Source organism: Sciurus vulgaris, assembly GCF_902686455.1.
Source record: "Sciurus vulgaris genome assembly, chromosome: 8".
NCBI lineage: Eukaryota > Metazoa > Chordata > Mammalia > Rodentia > Sciuridae > Sciurus > Sciurus vulgaris.
In genome coordinates, this window is record NC_136468.1 from 6,191,712 (window position 1) to 6,211,840 (window position 20,129).

The following is a 20,129-nucleotide window of genomic DNA, read 5'->3' on the forward strand; positions in this document are numbered from 1 at the left end:
AAAAAGATTTTTTGAGGGCTCATAGTTTCAGAAGTCTCATTTCATAGACAGCCAGCTCCATTCCCTAGGGCTCGAGGTGAGGCTGAACGTCAGGGCAGAGGAAACCAGCTCACATGATGATCAGGCAGCAGAAAGACTCTACTCACCAGATACAAAATATACACCCCAAAGGCACACCCGCAATGACCCACATACTCCAGACACATCTACCCATCTTCAGTTACCACTCAGTTAATTCCATCAGAGGATTAATTCATTGATTGGGTTAAGGCTCTCATAACCCAGTCATTTCTTCTTTAAGCCTTCTTGCATTTTCTCATGCATGAGCTTTTAGAGGACGTTTCACATCCAAACAATAACACTAGGTAACTCTGGATGAGACATTTCCTTCCTTGGGTCCATTTCTTCAAACTTTAAACAGACTAAACCAAGTGTTCTTGCAGCACTGACCTCCTATGATTCACTCATATTTAGCCAGTCCTTTTCTTCTATCCCTCCATCCCCTCTCTTCCTCTGATTTCTCCTTTCTATTTTTTCTCCCTTTACCTCTGTTCTTTTCCCTGAAAGTGATCTAAGCTCTGAGTAGGGATGGTAGAACTTCTAAGTGGTCAACACACTTTGTAAATCCACTCACTGTGCTGAGGGAGATGCCCAGCAACTGTTCATCACAGGAAATCATGCATGTGATGGCTGCTATGCACCTTTGGCGAAGTGACTTTGTCAAAGTCCTTCTCTTGTCATCATGAGCCATTTTTACAAAGCTGGAGTTCTAAAATCAAAAGACTAGGACTTCAAATTCTGGTACTGTCTCCTACCAGCAGTATTTTTATTGACAACTCTATGATTTAGTTCCCTTTTCTATAAAATGGTAACAATACCAACTTCAGAGATTGTTGGGGATTAAATACGAAGGCATACATGAAGGAGCATAATAAATGCTATTATTCTCTGAAACCTGTAACCTGCCTGTGATTACACAAGTTAAATGAGGCCAGGAGAGGGAGACAATGTTCCCAAGGAGGCTCAGGTACCAGGGTGATTTTTATGTGATCTACAATGGTAACTCCTTTGCTTCATGCAGAAAAGCTATACACTCACTCAACTATATATCTTTTGTATCTAAAACAATGCTTTTGCCCCTAGTAGATGCTCAATATTTATTAAACATTAAATTAGTATCTAAAGCATATAATCCAGGGGAGGGGGGGAAGGGGAAAAAAAACCAAACAAACCTGCCTCGTACCTGAGGCTACAGATTTGGAGTTTACTCGCCGAGAGTAACAGGCAATGTCATGGCTAAGTGTCCATAAAACTAACCTCGGCAAAGGGGCCTTTTTACTTCGGGCTCATCCCACCGAAATTACATGGTTTTGATGGAAACCTAACAATTCTGGAGTGGGTGGGGTAAGTCGCCAATATTCAGGAACAACGTGTGGCACCTTCTAAAAGTTTGGCTAACGACGAACCAGCCTCTAAGATTTCCGTCTCTGTCACTGAGGAACTCCGCAGTCACCGTCCGCCCAGCCGCCTCACGCGGCACCTCCACCTCCACCTCCACCTCTCCTCCCATTGTTCCGACCCATTCTCGCGCGGTGAGCACTGGGAAGTGTAGTCGCGCTCCCGGCCCGCTGAACCAGTCGGGCTGTCCTATAAACTGGGCATCTCCACGCGGCTCAACAGATCTTGGCGAGGCAGGGCGAAGCCTGGAACGCCCAGCTCGCTTCTCCGAGGGGCAGTCTGGGATTTGCAGTTCCCGGAGCCAGAAGCGGGCCTGTAGGTGGAAGGCTCTGGGACTCCAACCCCGCCCAGTCTCGCGCGTGCTGATGACGTCAGCGCGCCCCCGCGGCCCCTGGGATCGGCGGTAGTTCTCCGCGCGGGTCCCGCCCTTGGCCGCCGCGACTCAAGGACACACTTCCCAGGAGTCCTCGCGGCGGCGCGCCGAGAGCCCCGCGGCCGTGATTGGCTGGAGAGCCGGCCGCACGCGGAGGAGCTCAAGGAGCAGCTCTGTTGCGACAGAGGCCGAGCGGCGAGGCCCGGTGAGTTGGGGGGAAGGGGCACTGGTGGCGGGAGGGTGCCGGGCGGCGAGAGGCAGGCAGGACGAGAAGAGGAAAGCGGGAGCGGGTCGAGATGGAGGGCCCTGCGAGGGGGGAGGAAGGGCGCAAAGGAGAGCAGCTGACGGCGGGGTGTGGGAGTCTCGGGGGCGGCGAGCGTGGAGACAGGGCGCTCACCGCGCGGGCCACGAGCGTGTCCCGGGGAGAACCTGGCCGCAAAGTGCGGCGGCCGCCGAAGTGCGGAGCGCCGGTCGCGGGGAACCGGAGATGGGACCCCTGCGGAGGGGCAGAGCCTGTCCCCGACCGGAGGTCCTGAAGGAAGGAGGTTTCAGAGTGAGGCGGGCCGTGGAGGTGGGCACCCAGGCCAGAGGGAAGCGGCGTCAAGACGAGAAGAGCGGCAGGCCCAGAAGCGGCTGGAGACCCTGGCCGAGTTGAGCGGGCTAGGCAGGGGCAGAGCCGGCATCGGAGGCTGGATAGGAAAATCCCAGCAGCGATGGAGCAGGGCCCACGCATTCTTACCAGTAAGTTTAGGATTCTGGAGTATCTGTTTGCCTTCCTTCAGACTCCCTGAAAGAACAGTAACCTACCCCTCTGGTTCAGCACCATGCCCTCTGACCTGGCCAAGAAGAAGGCTGCCAAAAAGAAGGAAGCTGCCAAAGCTCGACAGCGGCCCAGAAAGGGACATGAAGAAAACGGAGATGCTGTGACAGAACCACAGGCAGCAGAGGAGAAAAATGAGGCCAATGGCAGAGAGACCACAGGTGAATTGAGGGAGCGGTGAGTTCTTGGGTCTGGGGGTGCTAAGACTTAATTCATGCCTCACCCTCAGTCAGTCTGGGTGCTGAGACCATGAAATTTTTCATGATAAATCAAATTCATACCGTTGGAGTTGTTTGAACAAATAGCAAGCAAACATGGAAGTTGTTGAGCTGCTTGGCAACTCTGTTGGACTATGAGGCAGAGGTCAGTTTCCTGTCCCTTTCTCAGTTTCCATTCCTATACATGGTGTCCAGCATGCGAAGCTCTTGCCATGATACTCTTGTCATCGCATGCATTATATTAACATGAAGTAACTTATGAATTATTTTATGAATTTTTCCTTGGAAACAGCTGCACCTTTTTTTTACTTATGTTTTGGGAAGTATTTACTGAGCATGCCTCAAGTGTTAGACATACTACTACCCACTGAGGTACTATAAACATAGTCTGCTCTCTGATGATTCACAATCTAGATAGGGAAGCATGGCAGATAAAGAATATTCTAGGCCCTTTAAAATATAATCAACCTCTTCCCTGTACCCTGAAAACTCCCCACAAAGTGCTTTTATTACTTCCAGACTATTGATTGTCCTTTGAATAGTTAGCACATTTTTGTTCTTGCACACTTTTAAGTTTTAATACCATGTGTTTGTGCTAGCTACATTTGACATTTCTTTGAGAACTCAGTTCAAGACAGCAGAGCCATTTAAATTTGACCTTAGTAATTTCCCATTCACTGTACTTAGGCTAGCTTATAATGTTACTTACTTTCTTATGTTGTATCTCCTGTTTCTTCATCTAAATTGTTTGCTCTTAAGAGTACAGGGACTGTGTCTTGGGTAAAACTGCTTTTTGTGAGCTATACAGATAGACTGTAGGTAAATGTTTGAAGAGGGAAAGAGAATCAGTAATACAGATTAACAGGTATACAGCAAAAGAGTTAAAAAATGAATGATAGAACCAGGCATGGTGGTGTGTACCTGTAATCCTGGCAACTCAGAGGCTGAGGCAGGAGGATCACAAGTTTGGGGCCAGTCTGTACGAAAAGTCTAGAGATGTAACTCAGTAATAGAATGCCTCTGGGTTAAATTCATAGCACTGCAAAACAAAAAACAAAAGTGATAGAGTTGAATGGGAGAAATTGTCTCCAAAAATAAGAATTTAAGAGAAATTTGGTATGGTAAAGCCAGGGCAGTTTCACTCCTGGCCAGAGTAGTAGAGAATGGGAAGTTAAGAATTGTGGGAGTAAACAGGACACAAGAGGACAAAACAAGGACAAGAGAAGTTAAAATCAAAAGGACAGATTGCCAAGTAAAAGGTGTCTGAGAAAGCAGCGTGTTGGGCAGAGCTGAGTTAGCATGAACACTGTGTAAAGCTTGTGAAACCTCCAAGTCTACTCAGCATGGCCTGAGCCCCGGTCCTTTCGGATCTGTCTGCCTGTTTGTGTGAGAGCTGAGTCTGTTTGACAGTCCCCTTCTCTAACTGCATCCCCCCCCCCGCCAGAAGTGGATTTACTGACCAAGGAGCTAGAGGACTTTGAAATGAAGAAAGCTGCTGCTCGAGCCGTCACTGGTGTCCTGGCCTCTCACCCCAATAGTACTGATGTCCACATTATCAACCTCTCACTTACCTTTCATGGTCAAGAGCTGCTCAGTGACACCAAACTGGAATTAAACTCGGGCCGTCGTTATGGCCTCATCGGCTTAAATGGAATAGGTAAGATCCTTAGAAGGTGGGGGGAAGGGTTCCTCTCCTTGGCTCATTTGTCACTCAGCATATATTTAGCATGAATTGTGTACAAAGCAAGTAGCATATAGTGTGGGTGGAGACCAGGTATACCGGGGGAAAGGAATTAGCAGTACAGAGCAATCGTACACAAGACCACATGAGTAGTTTAGATAGTCAATGCTGGAAATATCAGCAGGGGTCAGGGAGCAGTGGTGTGTGTGTGTGAAGCTGTTGTGAAAGAAAAATACTTGAAGGAGATGGGGTGGGACAAGAATTGGATGAAATTGGAAAGGAATCCTAAGAATGGAAGGTAGCAGGATTTGAACAAATGGAGGGAGGAATAGCAAGGTCCTGGTTTGGCTGTAAGGAACTGGTAGAGAGGAACTCCAACAGAGAAATTATCAAGTGCTCTCTCCTCTCCCTCTCAGGAAAGTCCATGCTGCTTTCTGCTATTGGGAAACGTGAAGTGCCCATCCCTGAGCATATCGATATCTACCATCTGACTCGAGAGATGCCCCCTAGCGACAAGACACCCTTACAGTGTGTGATGGAAGTGGACACAGAGCGGGCCATGCTGGAGAGGGAGGCTGAACGGCTGGCTCATGAGGATGGTAGGGCTCCAGGCACAGGGGCGGGGGTGGGCTTCCTCCTGAGAAAGCCCCAGGGAGCCTGACAGCCCTGTGCTGCCTACAGCGGAGTGCGAGAAGCTCATGGAACTCTATGAGCGCCTGGAGGAGCTGGATGCTGACAAGGCAGAGATGCGGGCCTCACGGATCTTGCACGGACTGGGTTTTACACCTGCCATGCAGCGCAAGAAGCTAAAAGACTTCAGTGGGGGCTGGAGGATGAGGGTTGCCCTTGCCAGGTGAGTCCCTCTCTCCTCCTTCCCCATTCCTTGAAGCTCTCTCAGAATTGAATGCTCACTCCGGTGGGACAGTTTGAACAGGGACCTAGTGATCAATAAGTGTCAAATGAGTGACAAACACTGACAACGTGGAGTGGATAATAAGGATGGGATGGAGAGGAGGTCTCCCTTGTGGCCGTGGTGCTCAAGACTGACCCAGTTCTCAGTGTTGGAGTTCCAGCACGGGGTGTAGGGCCTTGGAGCCCCAGGTAGAGTGGTGGTGGTTGTCTGTTTCTTTTCTCTCCTGACTCCCTTTTTACCTGCTGATTCTTACTATGGAGATAAAATGCTATTATGAATCTGTCCTTCTTACCCTATGGTATCTGGGCCCATAGTGAGTCCTGTAGGCCAGCATTCCCAAGAGTCCCCAGTTTTATTAGTTGCTTTTCTGTTGCTGTAATGAACCTGAGGCTATATACTTCATAAAGAGGAATGGTGGCTCATAGGTCCGGAGGGTCAAGGCCAAGGGGCCATATCTGGTGATGCCTTCTTGCTGGCAGTCCTGAGGTGGTACAGGTATCAGGTGACAAGAAATGGGGTGCACATGTGTGTCTCCTCTGGTCTCCCTCATCTTATAAAGCCACTAGTAGTCACTCATGGGCTCCATCCTGCTGACCTTATCTAATACTAATCACCTCCCAAAGGCCCACTGCTAAGCACCCTAGTCGAATTACCTTTCTATCCTTTTAACACCTCACAACTGGGATTCAACTCCAGTATGAGCTTTAGAGGTGACAAGCCACATTCAAAGCATAGTGCTAGTTAAGTAGGTCATTCCTTGCCCCATTCTGTGAGGTGAGTTGATGTCCCACTGCTTTGGAAAGGTGCAACATGAGCCTAGAATGTGAGAATAGTAGTTCCACCTGCTGGCATTGGTTGGTACACCTAGGAGCTTTGAGAAACACAAATTCCCAGCCTCTCCTTCACATTGATGAAGGCAGAATACTGGAGTTTGGTGCCTAGAAATCTTATTTCTAATAAGCTCCCCAGGTGGTGGGACTGCAGGTTTGGGAATCAAAGCTTCTTCAGTTTAAGAAGATCCTTTGGCCTCCTTCCCAGCGGCTGGCCACCCCACCAGACTGGTATACCATGAGTACTTTCTGCTTTAGCAGTTTATTCCCTCAGAATCTTTTTGTCCTCTTCACCAACCCCAATGTACAAGACTTACTGGCTCATAAAGACTTTTCAGCCTCATCTCCCAACTGTGTTCCTGTGCCTCTGAGCCCTGTGTTCTACATTTTTAAAAAATTATTTTTATATCTATTTTTAATTATTGATGGACCTTCATTCTATTCATTTGTTTATATGTGGTTCTGAGACTTCAATCCAGTGCCTCACACATGCCACGTAAGCACCACTGAGCCACTACCCCAGCCGGTTTTCTACATTGTATCTCAGCTCTGCAGTTCCAGTTTCTCCTTGTCTTCCCCTTTCTTCTGAGTTATAGAACCCAGATTGGTTTTGGGGTTCAAGCCAGGCTTAACCAGAATTGCATGTAGCAGGCACGTTGGCCCTCAATGTAGCGCCTGTGATGGCGAGGTGCCTGTCTCCTTTCCTGTCTTTCAGAGCCCTCTTTATTCGGCCCTTTATGCTGCTCCTGGATGAGCCCACCAATCACTTGGACCTAGACGCCTGTGTTTGGTTGGAAGAAGAACTGAAGACGTAAGGAGGTGGAATTGGGCGTGGGATGGGCGTGGGCAGGTCCCAGAGGGGCAGTTGAGCAGTCTCTAAAGAAAATGGCTGCCAGAGCCTGCTCTGATAGTGCACCATTGAGAAAATGCACTGAAAGTAAGGCTAGTGGAAGTGCTAGGCCCCTTTGGGGTTGGCCTTTTGTGTGTGTGTGTGTGTGTGTGTGTGTGTGTGTGTGTGTGTGTGTGTTTGTGTGATCTGAAATGCGAGAGGGTTTTTGTTGTTTTGTTTTTTAAGCCTCTTTGGTTTTCCCCCTAAAATAGAATATCTTAGCCCAGTGGGGTGGCGCACATTTGTAATCCCAGTGGCTCTGGAGGCTGAGGAAGCAGGAGGATTGTAAATTTGAGGCCAGCCCCAGCAACTTAGTGAGACTATTTCTCAAAATAAAAAATAAAAGGATTGGGAATGTAGCTCAGTGGTAAAATGCCCCTGGATCCCCAGTACCAAAACAAAACAAAAAGAACCCAGTATCTTTACTAAAAACTATTTCTTTTCCTAATTGTATAGTATATACATGATGTATTGGGTATCTCCCATCTAAGATCAGTAACAGAGGAAAAGGTAACCAGTATGGTCATGATCCTTTTATGGCTAAAGGACTGGAAACCTGGAATTTTGTCCATCATCCCTGCATTTAAAACAAAAACAAAAAAACCTTTTAGTGGGATAGTGGCTTTGTGCTTGTTTAAAAAAGAAAAGCCTCATATTTTTCATTACATTGTTCCAGCCACCCCATCCCACCCCCCGCAGTTCTGGATACACTTAGGGGTGCGTTTGTATGCATGGCACTTCTTTCCATCTGTTGACAGAGCTGAAGGCTGGGGGCTCGGGCTGTTTTGTCACACTTTGAAAGGCAACATAGTCCCCTTACAGGTAGATGTTGCAGTGATGGCCTAGGCGCTTTGGACAGCCAAGACTTGCACAGTATATCCAGCGGGGGCTAACTGTGAGGATGGGGGAGGTTGAAGGTTTTCTGGGCCTGGCTCTAAGTTCACCTGTTGTCACCTGTCTCTAGTTTTGAGTGCATCCCTAATTGGTCCTTGGGCTTTGCAGTTTTAAGCGCATCCTGGTCCTGGTGTCCCATTCCCAAGATTTCCTGAATGGTGTCTGTACCAATATCATCCATATGCACAACAAGAAACTGAAGTACTATACGGTGAGCAGACCTCAGCTCCTCCCACACATCTCTATGCTTATAAACCTCCAAAGTTCTCTTTAAAAAAGGCAGCCTAACAGCTCTTTTCTCCCTATTGCTATAAAAAGATATGGACAAGGAGTCCCTGCAGCCTGTTTTATTTTAGTCCCAAAGCCATTGCTTTCAGGCCATAGGCCATGAGTTGGCAGCAAATGGATATGGTGTATGTTTGCCTTATGGCAAAGAAGTTACTTTCACTCAGTGCCCAGGGAAGACCCAGCTCCGTTTACCTCTCGCATGGTACCTTCACTGCCAGGAGTCAGTGCACTGACCCCCACTTCCCTAAGCACAGGAGGATGGGGATTAGGGTCTTAGTAGCTGCATGTTGTGCCTTGCCTTTTTATCTTTAATATTTCAAAAAGCATATAAGAAGTGAGAATTAAGGTCCTTCTCTCTTGTAATCATACTCACCGCGGAGTGTTAATAGTTTTTACCTGGCCTTCCAAAAATCTCTGATGTACTTGCAAGCATTAGTAGGAAGTTTCTTATATACATATATCTTTTTCTTTTTACATAGTTGTAATCTTAATATTATTTCTATTCTGTAGGTTGCTTTTAAAATTAATAGATCTTTCCAAATGAGTATGTGTAAATCCACCTCTTTTCAGTGACTGCATAATATTTCGTTGTGCAGATATTCTGTACCTTATTTGTTAGGCCCGTTTTAATGAATATTTAGCGTGAGTCCAGGTTGTTTTGCAGACAGAAACCATAGCAGTCTGGTTGTACAGTTTGCCCAGTCCTAAATCCATCCTGCTTTTTCACTTGGGTACTGCTCTTATAGTCCTTATAGGGCATCAGCCCCGGGGGTGGAGTAGTACCAGGTGGTTTAGAGGGTTCTGAGCCTCGTGACGGTAGTATATCAGTGGTTTTGAGGGCTGCTTCCGATGCTGTAGGTGTCTTTCTGGCTAATCTAAGGATTTGCCTTGGAGCCTGGCCTGTCTAGATTGAGCAAGAGGCCCAGAATTGAAAAGACCTGGAATTCTAGTTTAAGATGTGCTTCTTTTGATACACTTCCTCTCTTCTTACTGCTTAGCCTTAGAGCCAAGGCCAAGTCAGTGCCAGCCCTCATGCCCCGAAACTCTGAATGAGAACCCAGAACTGAGACCCCAGATTAAGCTGCCTACTTGCCTGGTGCATTTCCCTGCAGGGTAATTATGATCAGTATGTGAAGACACGACTGGAGCTGGAGGAGAACCAGATGAAGAGGTTTCACTGGGAGCAAGATCAGATTGCACACATGAAGGTAGGGAGATTGTGGAGGCAAGTGCACATCCTCCATCTGAATCATGTCAGGCAGTTGGAGGAGGTATTTGGGGAGGCTGGGGTGCTGGAGGAGGTCAAGAAGAAGTTGTGGTCTTTTTATTTTTTATTTTTACTGGAGATCGAAGCCAGGGGCACTTTACCACTGAGCTACATCCCCACCGTTTTTTTTTGTTTTTTTTTTTTTTTTTTTGTGAGATAGGGTTTCAGTAATTTGCTTAGGGCCTTGCTAAATTGCTGAGGCTGGCCTCGAACTTTCAATTCTCCTGTCTCAGCCTCCCAAGTTGATTACAGGGTGCACCACTGTTCCTGGCTATGGTCATCATTTTAACCCTGGATTTAAGAGGAGTTGTTTTCATTTTAACCCTGGATTTAAGAGGAATTGTTTGGTGCCTGCATATACTTCAAACCCTCTTTCTGGTCTCTTTCAGAACTACATTGCTAGGTTTGGTCATGGCAGTGCCAAGCTGGCCCGACAGGCCCAGAGCAAGGAAAAGACACTACAGAAAATGATGGCATCAGGACTGACGGAAAGGGTTGTGAGCGATAAGGTGGGCTCAGGTGGGTTAGGTGGCCAGAGGTGTGGGGTTTGAGAATTCACCAGCCTAATAAGAACCTTTTTCTTTCCTTAGACACTGTCATTTTATTTCCCACCCTGTGGCAAGATCCCTCCACCTGTCATTATGGTGCAGAACGTGAGCTTCAAGTATACAAAAGATGGGGTGAGTTGAAGCCAGAGTGTGTGTGGTCTGGGGCTGGGGTGCAACTTCCAGGGACTGTGGCAACCAGCAGGAGGCTTTCCCTATCTTGCTGACCATGCCTGATGACCTGTGTTGGGGTGGGGGCTCCAGGCCTGGTAGCTGGGCTGCTTCATCCAAGGACTCAAGCTGGCCCTTCAGGTGCCTGGAGGAGAGCTGCCCAACTGGGTTGGCAGGTAGAGGTGGTGGGTTGGGCTCAGTACTCCACTCTCCCCTTCGTTCCATTGGTGGCTGAGACTCCACAGGGTTGGTCTGGCAGGCAGAGAGATCTGTACTCCAGCCTGTGTCCATCTCTCTCTTTTACTCACCTCAGCCTTGCATCTACAATAATCTAGAATTTGGTATTGACCTTGACACACGAGTGGCTCTGGTAGGGCCCAACGGAGCTGGGAAGTCAACTCTTTTGAAGCTGCTAACTGGAGAGGTACGGTGCTCAGGTGCAACTCAGCTGCTTCTAAGAGTGGGGCCTCTACTCTTGTAGTGTGGGTACTCTGGTGGTGAGCGAGCCACCCAGAGGGGCTGGGGCACAGTGGGAGAGGGGGATTCTTCCTGAGGAGCAGGGCTAAGGCTGGGGCTGTTCTCTCTCTGTGGGGGGAGTCTGTGACCGAGTACTTGTGAGCACATGAAAGTGTCTTTTGTGTTTTTGTGTTTTCAGTCAGCATTTAGGATATAGGAATATATATGCATTTGGAGATAACCTTTCTATTTAGAAAACGTATGTTGTAGCCTATCCAAATCTTTGCTAATGCACTCCTTTGGTGCAGTCTGTAGTGGACATATCATAACTGCTTAATAAATTGGATGGTCTCTGTCCTTGAGAATGAATGCCTGATTCAGTAGGTCATCCTGAATATTTTTTAGAGTGACTAGAGTGAGAGTCTGTCTCGGAAGTTGTATGAGCCGGTTCAGTGTGTGGCGAGTTTGTTTCCCTCTTTGCTGTGTGTGCTTCTATTCTGTTTAATGTGCTTATGTTTCCATTTACTCCTCTTCCCCCTAGCTACTACCCACAGATGGGATGATCCGGAAGCATTCTCATGTCAAGATAGGGCGATACCATCAGGTACAGGCTTGGGGTCAAGGTTGGGATCAGGGGCTGGGAAGTCACCCAGGGTATAGGGAGGGGCTGCATCTAGCCCCAACCCCTCTCCACAGGAATTCCAACCTAGTCAGTTCCTACTGCTTCTGGAATCCTGAATGAGTGACTGGGGAGTTACTGGGTTCGCAGCTGGGGTCGAGGTAGAAAATTACTCAGCAGGTAACCCTGATGGCTCCTTTTGAAGCAGGTTACCAGTCACACCTTGGGTGGGTCCCAATTTTTCCTGCAGCATTTACAGGAGCAGCTGGATTTAGATCTCTCCCCTTTGGAGTATATGATGAAGTGCTACCCAGAGATCAAAGAGAAGGAGGAAATGAGGAAGATCATTGGGCGATACGGCCTCACTGGAAAACAGCAGGTTAGTAGAGGAGGGTATGGCAAGGACTCCAGGTAGTTAGGAGACCACAACTAGATGATCAGGGAGAAACATGGGTTTGGAAGCCATGTCCCAGTTTCCTCCCTTGCTTCTAGCTTGCTGCCTTTTTGGTAGATGGTCATGTTATAGTGTTTGGGTATCATTGTGGACTTGGTGGACAAGGATAGTAAGCTGGTCTCTGATATGCCTTTGTGCCAGAGTGTTTGAGGGCAAGGGAATATACCACCTAGAAAAAAGTTTTAGGTTCAGACCTGGAACTGGGGAGCCACTGGATTGCTCCCGTTCATTAGGTCTTAAAGGCCAAGAGTAAGAGGTGTTGACTTGGCAGTGGAGAGATGGTTGATTCCCAGAGGTGTCCCTGACGGGCCTCAAGGGACCAGTGACCAGATACTCTCTTGCCATGTTACTTTTATTTTTGGTACAATGGATTTAACCAGGGTTGCTTTACCACTAAGCCACATCTCCAGCCCTTGTTATTTTTATTTATTCTTTGAGACAGTCTTGCCAAATTGCTTAGGACCTTGCTAAGTTGCTGAGGTTGGCCTTGAACTTGAATCTTCCTGCCTCAGCCTCCCAAAAGTTGCTAGGATTACAGGCATATGTCATCATACCCAGCATTATCTTGCACGAGCCTTAACATTTTGTAAAATGGCAGTAATGGTAACAGAGGAGCCAGGGAGAGAGGGGTATGAGGAATTGTGCTGTGTGGTGGGGGTAACTCTGCACCGTGTGTCACGGTTTCTCTCAGGTGAGCCCGATCCGGAACCTGTCAGATGGGCAAAAGTGCCGAGTGTGTCTAGCTTGGCTGGCCTGGCAGAACCCCCACATGCTTTTCCTGGACGAGCCCACCAATCACCTGGACATTGAGACCATTGACGCCCTGGCAGATGCCATCAACGAGTTTGAGGGTGGTATGATGCTAGTCAGCCATGACTTCAGACTCATTCAGCAGGTGAGGCCTGGGCCTCAGCCTGAGGCACACAGAGAGCTTCTAGGGGAAGGTTGGGTAGAGCCCAGTTGTGGCACATGTAGGGCACTTAAAAAGTATTTGCTAAATTTTGCAGAAAGGGCTCAGGGATAGACTGGTTGCTGACAAACATCTCATGGCTTTTGGGAGACATTGATCTAAATGGAGTGGGGAGTTGGATTTTTATCCCTTTACCAAGATTCTTCAGTCTAAAAGTATTCTAAGATGGAATTAGATTAGAAAGAAGGCAGCACCAATCGTTGGAAAGCTGCTGATCATTTCTGAACCTTTGAAAGAGATAGAGTGGAAGAGGAAGTTTAGTGTGAAGCCTCTGAACAGATCTGACAATAGGGGAAGTAGCAGTTCCCAGGTTGGAAGGCTCTGGAACCTGCTGGTTGTGGTACCCTGGGGTCGGACATGCCAAAGAACATAGAGGTAGTGAAACAGCTGGATGTGGCTTTGGGTGAGGCCTCAGGGAGAATGTGGCATTTTCTTCCTGGAACCTCATAGATCAGTTCTGGGGGTGCAGGGGGTTGGGAGAAGGGCTGCCCCGGTTCAGTCCAGGATCTGCTTTCCAGGTTGCACAGGAAATCTGGGTCTGTGAGAAACAGACAATCACCAAGTGGCCTGGAGACATCCTGGCCTATAAGGAGCACCTCAAGTCCAAGCTGGTAGACGAGGAGCCCCAGCTCACCAAGAGGACCCACAATGTGTGAGCCCTTGGCCCACTTGGGTCAGGAGCGCCACCTGGGGACTGCCAGCTGTCACCTGACCGCCACTCAGGACAGGACCCTGGGGCTGCACTCCCGCATTGCTGCAATACTGCCCCCAGCCTCTTCCCATCTCAACCTGCCTTCGCTGCACTGTTACCTTACTACAGCTGGACAGTACCTGTCCGTTTCCCATCCTCCTTCCAGTTACATCTATCCATGTCTGGACTTGGCTGGCTCTTCCCTCCAGCCTGTTGCTGGTTATATTGCCCTAAGAGATATGCAGCCAGAGGTACCCCAGGGTTAGCCCAAGGGCCACGCCCTGGGTTTGGCGCGTGAAGGAGTTTTAAGAGCCTCATTTTCTGGGTTTTGGTGATGTTGGAGGATTACCCCCAGCCCACCGCCCCTGTTCCTTTTGCTTCTGGTTTGGAGCTCTGGACCAGGGCTTTGGTCCTGGTCCATTTTTAAATAACTATTTAACAGTGTAACTTTTAGACCTGCGTGACATCTACAAAGCGTCCAATAAAGAAAGAGGAACCCATGGTCCCTCTCTTCCTTCCCAGGTATCTGGGGCCTTCCTTCCCCACTCCTCCCTGCAACGCCGGCATGCGCCTCAGCAAGAGCCTGATGGGACTGAAGATTATCCCACAGGAGATGGGGAGAGTCTTCCCCTTCTGCTTTGCATGGGGCGTCTTAGACCTGTGATTCACACACCTTAACATGACTCAGAATCACCTGGAGGGCTCATCAGATGCAGATTGAAAGTTTCTGACAATAGGTGTGGGTGAGGCAGAGAATTAACATTTCTAGCAAGTTCCCATGATGCAGATGCTGAAGTTGCAGGTCTGGGGGTCTCACTTTGAGAAGCGCTGTGCTGGAGCATGTTTTCAGAATGTGACCTGAGATTCCTGCTCTTACTGGTACCACAGCACGTGGGACACTTGTTAAAAATGTGGATTCCTGAACTCCAGCCCTGTTGGTTTGGTGCAGGGGGAGAGATGCAGAAATGCCCAGGGGTCTGCATCTCTAGCTGCTGTTCTGGAGTGATACAGGAGGTGCCCTCAACTTACTCATCCACCTTCATTTTCATCGGTTCTGGCTGGCTGGCGTCCACTCCAGGCCTCTGCACAGCCTGTCTGGTTGTTTTGAACTTGTAGCCCTCATGCCTCGTGTAGCCCTGCGGCCAGGTGTAGCCTTGCGGCCAGTGTTAGTCCTGCACTTGTCACTTTGCCTCTGAAACCTCAGCAGTTCTGTGGGAAAACAGACACAGCCACAAGTTGTCAAGTTACAGTACATCTAAAGAGGAAGAAACTCCCAGATGGCATCTAAACCCCCAAGGAGCTCATAATCGAGTGGGAAAGCCAACAAGACGTAGAAAGCACATAAATCATGTGTTAAATTGTGATTGAGATTAAATTGTGAGTAGGAGACTCACAAGTATTCAAAATGAAAAAGGCCTCGCCTGAGCAGCTGCCCAGAAAGGCCAGCTTAGCGCTCTACTTGAAAAAAGAGTAGGGTCTTCTCAGATAGTTGTGAAGCCCACGAGCTGCCCTAGGCACGGGAGACCACCAGTAAGAGACCAAGAGGCGCCCTAGACTCCACCTCAGTCTCTAAGGGGCCTGGGCTGGCTGCCTCCGCCTTTAAGTGGGGCTGGGAGCAAAAGGACTCAAATTGGTCTGTCTTGAGTACCCAGAGCCTGGGTTCAGGGGAGCATGGTGTCAGCCAGCTGCTGCTCCTCCCACCAAAGAGCTGCCTGGTCTCCGGAGTATGGCATCCAAGGTGCTACGGGACAGGCAGACCTCAGGACTGGGAAGAGAGGAGCTGGGTAGTAGTGGTATAGTCAGCCTGTCCAAAAAGAAAAAAGCTAATCTTGATAATTTTAAGAATACTTAGAAAATCCACAATTACATATTTCTAAAATCAGCACTGCCTTATTTAGGGACCGGAACTGCCCTCCCAGCTTCAGGGCCACGTCAGCAGAGGGTGGGCACTGGGTAGAGATGGCTCTTCTCACGTGTTGGCAGGTGGGGCTTGTCTTCGGCTCTCCGGCCTCTTCCTGATTTGGAACATCCTTTTCCCGCCCCCCGCACGCCTATACTTCCCATGCTGCTCCAGGTTCCTTTAATCATAGCATTCAAGAACCTGAAATATTTGTTCCATGTAGGTGTTAAGGGGGACAATCAACTCCCCATTTTGCAATAACCTTTTTCTTTGCCTCTAACTTCCACTTGCATCCCAGATCATTTGGTTTCCCAGAGAACCCGCATTGTTTCTCCACCTCTAGCTCCTCCTACTCCCCAAGGCCCTCCACGGACTCCCAGCCTAGGTTGCTTTCCGCTGGCTGCAGCTAGGACAGGCACAGCTGGTCAACTGCCAGCTTCTGCCTTCGGTGTAAGCCTCACGTGGATTCCACTTTCCACTTCTCATTCTTTCTCTTTGCCCCATTATTCCAAATTAAATCATAAAGCCTCCAAGACCAGCGTTGGTCCCCATTTATTCCATGAAATGCCCTGGGTGCTCTGGCTCTCCTTAATATCTGCACACTTCCTTAATTATTCCTTGTCTTTCCAGCCCACCTGAGGGCTCTGTGGGAGGAAGAAGCTTGTGGTCCTGAAACCCCAGAGCCATGCTGGGTACCGTACGTGCTCAGCGATTATGGATCCATAGCCTGGAGTGGTTTGAACTCCAGCAAGTGCATAAATCCACTGGGAGAAGGTGGGGTGCAAGACAGAGATTTCTTGAAGAGGGAGTCATTGGTCCCAAGATTAATCCAGAGTGTATCCTAGGTAGGGTGGAGTCAAGCCCTGCCCCCACCCTCCATCCCAGGTGCATGCCCCCAGCCACACCTGGCAGGGCAATGGGCTTCTTAAAAGTGGCCCCAAGGCAAGGGAGAGGCTGGCTAGAAGGAGGAGGATGAGCACAGAGCTTGGGCGGCAGCAGCAGCAGCAGCAGCAGCAGCAGCAGCAGCAGCAGCAATCCCGGGGCCGCAGGAGGTGGAGCTCTGGGGACAGAAAGTCCAAGAAACGCAGCCGGCGCAAAGAGACATACTCGATGTACATCTACAAGGTGCTAAAGCAGGTGTGTGTGGGGAGCAAGGATGTGGGTGCAGGATGTACTAGCAAAGGGACCCCAAAAGAGTGCTGGCCTGGGAGCTGGGGCTTGGCTCACTGCTGCCACTGGAGCAAGTGACCGCAAGCAGGCTGTGCCCCTCCTGAGGTGGCTGGGTTGGTCTGGGGTCTCCACCTGTTGTGTCTTGTGCACTAGCAGTAGGCAGGAGACATTTAAAGCATTCTCCCACCTCTTCCAGAGGACTGCAGGGCTGTTGGACAGATGAGACGATTATGCAGGACACTAGGTAGGACAGGATAAGGGTGGATAAACACACCATAGTATGGGCAAGTCACTTGGGACTGGGGCAGTTAGTGAGACCTGCATTCTTGGGAAAGGTCTCATCAGGTAGCACGAGCTCTTTGAGGGACTTAGGGTTTGCTGCTTATGGATAAAGACCCTGAAGTTCTAACTGGGGTCACATGACTGATAGTGGCAGTGCCCAGGCTCCTCTGGCTTTGGACAAGTCCATAGCATCCTTCCTGGTGGCCCCTAACACCCAGTTGTAGGTGCCCTTCACTCATTCATGAAAAGCGGGATTCCCGGACTCAGCGCCTTGACAAACACTTCGAGCACCAATGAGTACCCATAAGCCGGTGTGCATGGAGGATCTGAAGCAGCCTGGCCTCACCTCAAAGTTGCTGCCTATTCAGCAGGGCCAGGAAGAGGAATGGGTGGCTGTGCCGTCTGAGCTGGGGCTCTACTCTTGCCTAAAATTCTTACCCCTCCAGTAGATTATATCCCACAGTGGGAGCCTGTCCCAAGTCTTCAAGCCCATTAGCAGTGTTAGTGAACTGACACCCCAGGATCGGGGATGTTCTCGTGGATGGTGAGGGCACTGCTGTGGATGGGCCAGAAGGGAAGCAGCAAGGGAGAGGCCATCCCTGAGGAGAGAGTGGTGGTATTACTCAGCCCTGAAGCTTGAGCCCATTTCAGGGCTAAGTTGCTGGAAGGGTTAGACCAGGCCCCGGCTCACCAAGCAGAGGGCCCCTGAGAGCTGGCCCCTCGTTACCGCTTACTGATCTTAAGAGCTGCTTCTCGGCTCTGAGCTCATTAGCAGCCCTAAGAATGTGATGTAATGAATGTGATGTAGGAGAGTTGACTAACCCACCCTGAACAGCAACAGACTTCCTGCCAGTAGTGGGGACCAGAGGCAGCAGTGGCATGGGTGACTGGGCGTTAGGAACCCAGTTCTAATTCTGGCTCCCCCACTGGCCTGGTGCAGGCCGAGACAGTCGCTTCTCTCCCACTGGACACCTGACCAGGTCCACCTGCTCGTGTCTTAGTTAGGATCAGGCCTCTCCCACTTGTCTCGCTAGAGAACAGCTAGTTCAGAGACTCTATGACAGAAGAAGAACCAGGCCCAGAGGTTTATTCGAAGTCGGTGATTCACAGCCCAGATCACAGATCTCCTGCCCCCTAGTCGGTGCCACTCTGACTGTTATGCAGGTGTGCTCACTGGAGGGTGACTTAGTGACCACCAGGTGAAGTGCACCATCCCTTTGGCCAGAAATAACCTTTATTATTCTCATACAGGGTTCTAAGATGCAGATTTACTAGCACAATCTAATAGCAAACAAACCCTGAAATGTTCATTAAGAGGAAATGGCAATATGAACTATGCCTCACCCACCCCACTATGCAGCATTTGATGAAAACACGGTGTGTGTGTGTGTGTGTGTGTGTGTGTGTAACTGATTTCACGGGTAAGTATAAATGCTTGCTTACACTTCTATAAGGAATTTAATAGTTACACTGCAGTTGGAGAAACTTCTTTCTTTTTAAACTTGAATATACAGCCATGTCATTTAACAAAAGGAACACATTCTGAAGCTGCTTGTGGTGTCACATGCCTGTACCCAGTCACTTAGGAGGCTGAGGCAGGAGGATTGTGGGTTCAAACCCAGCCCCAGCAAATTAGCAAGGCCCTAAGCAACTCAGTGAGACCCTGTCTCTAATAAAATATAAAAAAGGGCCAGGATATGGCTCAGTGGTTAAGCGTCCCTGGATTCAGTTCCTGGCACCAAACAACAACAACAACAAAAACCTTCTGAAAAATGCATTCTTGGCCAGTTCCATTCTTATGCAAATGTCAGGGTATGTATGCACAAGATGACCATGACTGTCACTAGGCAATATGATGGTGCAGGGCCACGGTGATGCATATAGTCTGTTGCTCAAAAGGTCACTACATGGGACATGACTGTAGTAGTAGAAAGAAAACCGTTTCCTGTTTCCCGTCATCCACTGGGAAGATGCTGGTGAGGAGACCTGGTTTCCGGTCCCTGGACTCAGAGCCCCAGCTTGGTTAACATTGGGTGTGTACATTGGGTGCACACAGTTCTGGTTAACAGTGGTCTTGCTGCTTCTCCAGGTGCACCCAGATATCGGCATCTCCGCCAAGGCCATGAGCATCATGAACTCCTTTGTGAATGATATTTTTGAGCGGCTGGCTGGTGAAGCTGCCCGACTGGCCCAGTACTCAGGTCGAACAACCCTGACTTCCCGGGAAGTCCAGACAGCCGTGCGTCTGCTGCTGCCTGGGGAGCTGGCCAAGCATGCTGTGTCAGAGGGCACCAAGGCTGTCACCAAGTACACCAGCTCCAAGTGACCCAGGGCCTGCCATAAATAAAGGGTGACCTGTTCCCGTGCTCTGTGGTGATTTGAAAAGGGGATGCGTGGAGCCAGGGTGTGGTTCAGGGGAAGGGTAATCTTGCTTTTTGAGGCCGCCACAGGTGGAATCCGAACACTTCTTAAAAATCTGCTTCCTGAATGTATTCCTGGAGCAACAGGTGATAGTGCTTTCTAAGCCTCGCACTCGCTTTCATTGGCTGGGCCGAGAGTCTTGGGTTCGTGCTGCGGTTTCCTGCTCTGGGCCTGAAATTCCTTGGCACATTGCTTCCAGGCTGTGGTTTTATGAACCTCTCACATCAACTCTCATCAGGCCCTGGATGTGACACGCACCATGCTGGGAGAGGGTCTCCCACTTCAAGATACAGAACTGAAGGTCAGACCAGTTTCTAAATAATCAACTGAGATCAGTTAGGGTTTTTATTTTTCTCTAACGTTTTTCTTTCCCCTTAATTTCAGAACAAATCAATGGCTGTTTTTGATATTCCTTTTTCTTCTCCACTTGTATTTCTTTTTGTGTCATACTGAGGTTTGAACCCAGGAGTGCTCTGCCAACTGAGATACATCCCCAGCCCTTTTTTTTATTTTATTTTAAGACTGGGTCTCACCAACTTGCCGAGGCTGGCCTCCAGCTTGCAGCTTTCCTGCCTCAGTGTCCCAGGTTGCTGGTATCACAAGCATGCCCCATTGTGCCCAGCTCCTGATTTTATTTTTGAAAATTTTGAAACCTGCAGAAAAATTTGTAAGAAAGCACAGAAACCACCAGGCACAGAGGTGCACGCCTATAATCCCAGAGGCTTGGTAGGCCGAGGCCGGAGGATCATAAGTTCAAATGCAGCCTCGGCAATTTAGCAACCAACTTGGTGATACCTTATCTCTGAATAAAATACAAAA

At 49.1% G+C, this 20,129-nt stretch overlaps 3 protein-coding genes across 6 annotated transcripts in view; all 3 read left to right on the plus strand.

Annotated features, from left to right (window-relative positions):
* The first annotated feature begins 1,891 nt into the window (after positions 1-1,891).
* Positions 1,892-14,037, plus strand: LOC306667978 (ATP-binding cassette sub-family F member 2). 4 transcript variants are annotated; one of them, XM_079150884.1, is made up of 16 exons: positions 2,015-2,036; positions 2,384-2,572; positions 2,652-2,812; positions 4,314-4,526; positions 4,967-5,149; positions 5,232-5,403; positions 7,009-7,104; positions 8,185-8,287; positions 9,477-9,572; positions 10,021-10,140; positions 10,222-10,311; positions 10,661-10,771; positions 11,345-11,407; positions 11,673-11,801; positions 12,568-12,771; positions 13,365-14,037. In XM_079150884.1, the coding sequence occupies exons 3-16, from the start codon at positions 2,656-2,658 to the stop codon at positions 13,500-13,502; spliced, it is 1,875 nt and encodes a 624-aa protein (XP_079007010.1). In that variant the 5' UTR covers positions 2,015-2,036; positions 2,384-2,572; positions 2,652-2,655; the 3' UTR covers positions 13,503-14,037. The 4 variants fall into 4 exon arrangements, with proteins under 4 accessions (XP_079007008.1, XP_079007010.1, XP_079007011.1 ...); XM_079150882.1 differs by lacking the exon at positions 2,384-2,572 and having other exon boundaries at positions 1,892-2,036; positions 2,614-2,812; XM_079150885.1 differs by lacking the exon at positions 2,384-2,572 and having other exon boundaries at positions 2,017-2,036.
* Positions 14,038-16,347: 2,310 nt separating this feature from the next.
* Positions 16,348-19,215, plus strand: H2BK1 (H2B.K variant histone 1; the record flags this gene model as incomplete). Its single annotated transcript, XM_079149765.1, has 2 exons — positions 16,348-16,574; positions 18,979-19,215. The coding sequence occupies exons 1-2, from the start codon at positions 16,410-16,412 to the stop codon at positions 19,213-19,215; spliced, it is 402 nt and encodes a 133-aa protein (XP_079005891.1). The 5' UTR covers positions 16,348-16,409.
* A 73-nt stretch (positions 19,216-19,288) lies between these two features.
* TMUB1 (transmembrane and ubiquitin like domain containing 1) overlaps positions 19,289-20,129 on the plus strand; it is a 106,441-nt gene continuing 105,600 nt past the window's right edge. Inside the window, exon 1 of the mRNA XM_079151622.1 lies at positions 19,289-19,295. The gene's annotated coding sequence lies outside the window, so the exon portion shown is untranslated. The remainder of the gene's footprint in view (positions 19,296-20,129) is intronic.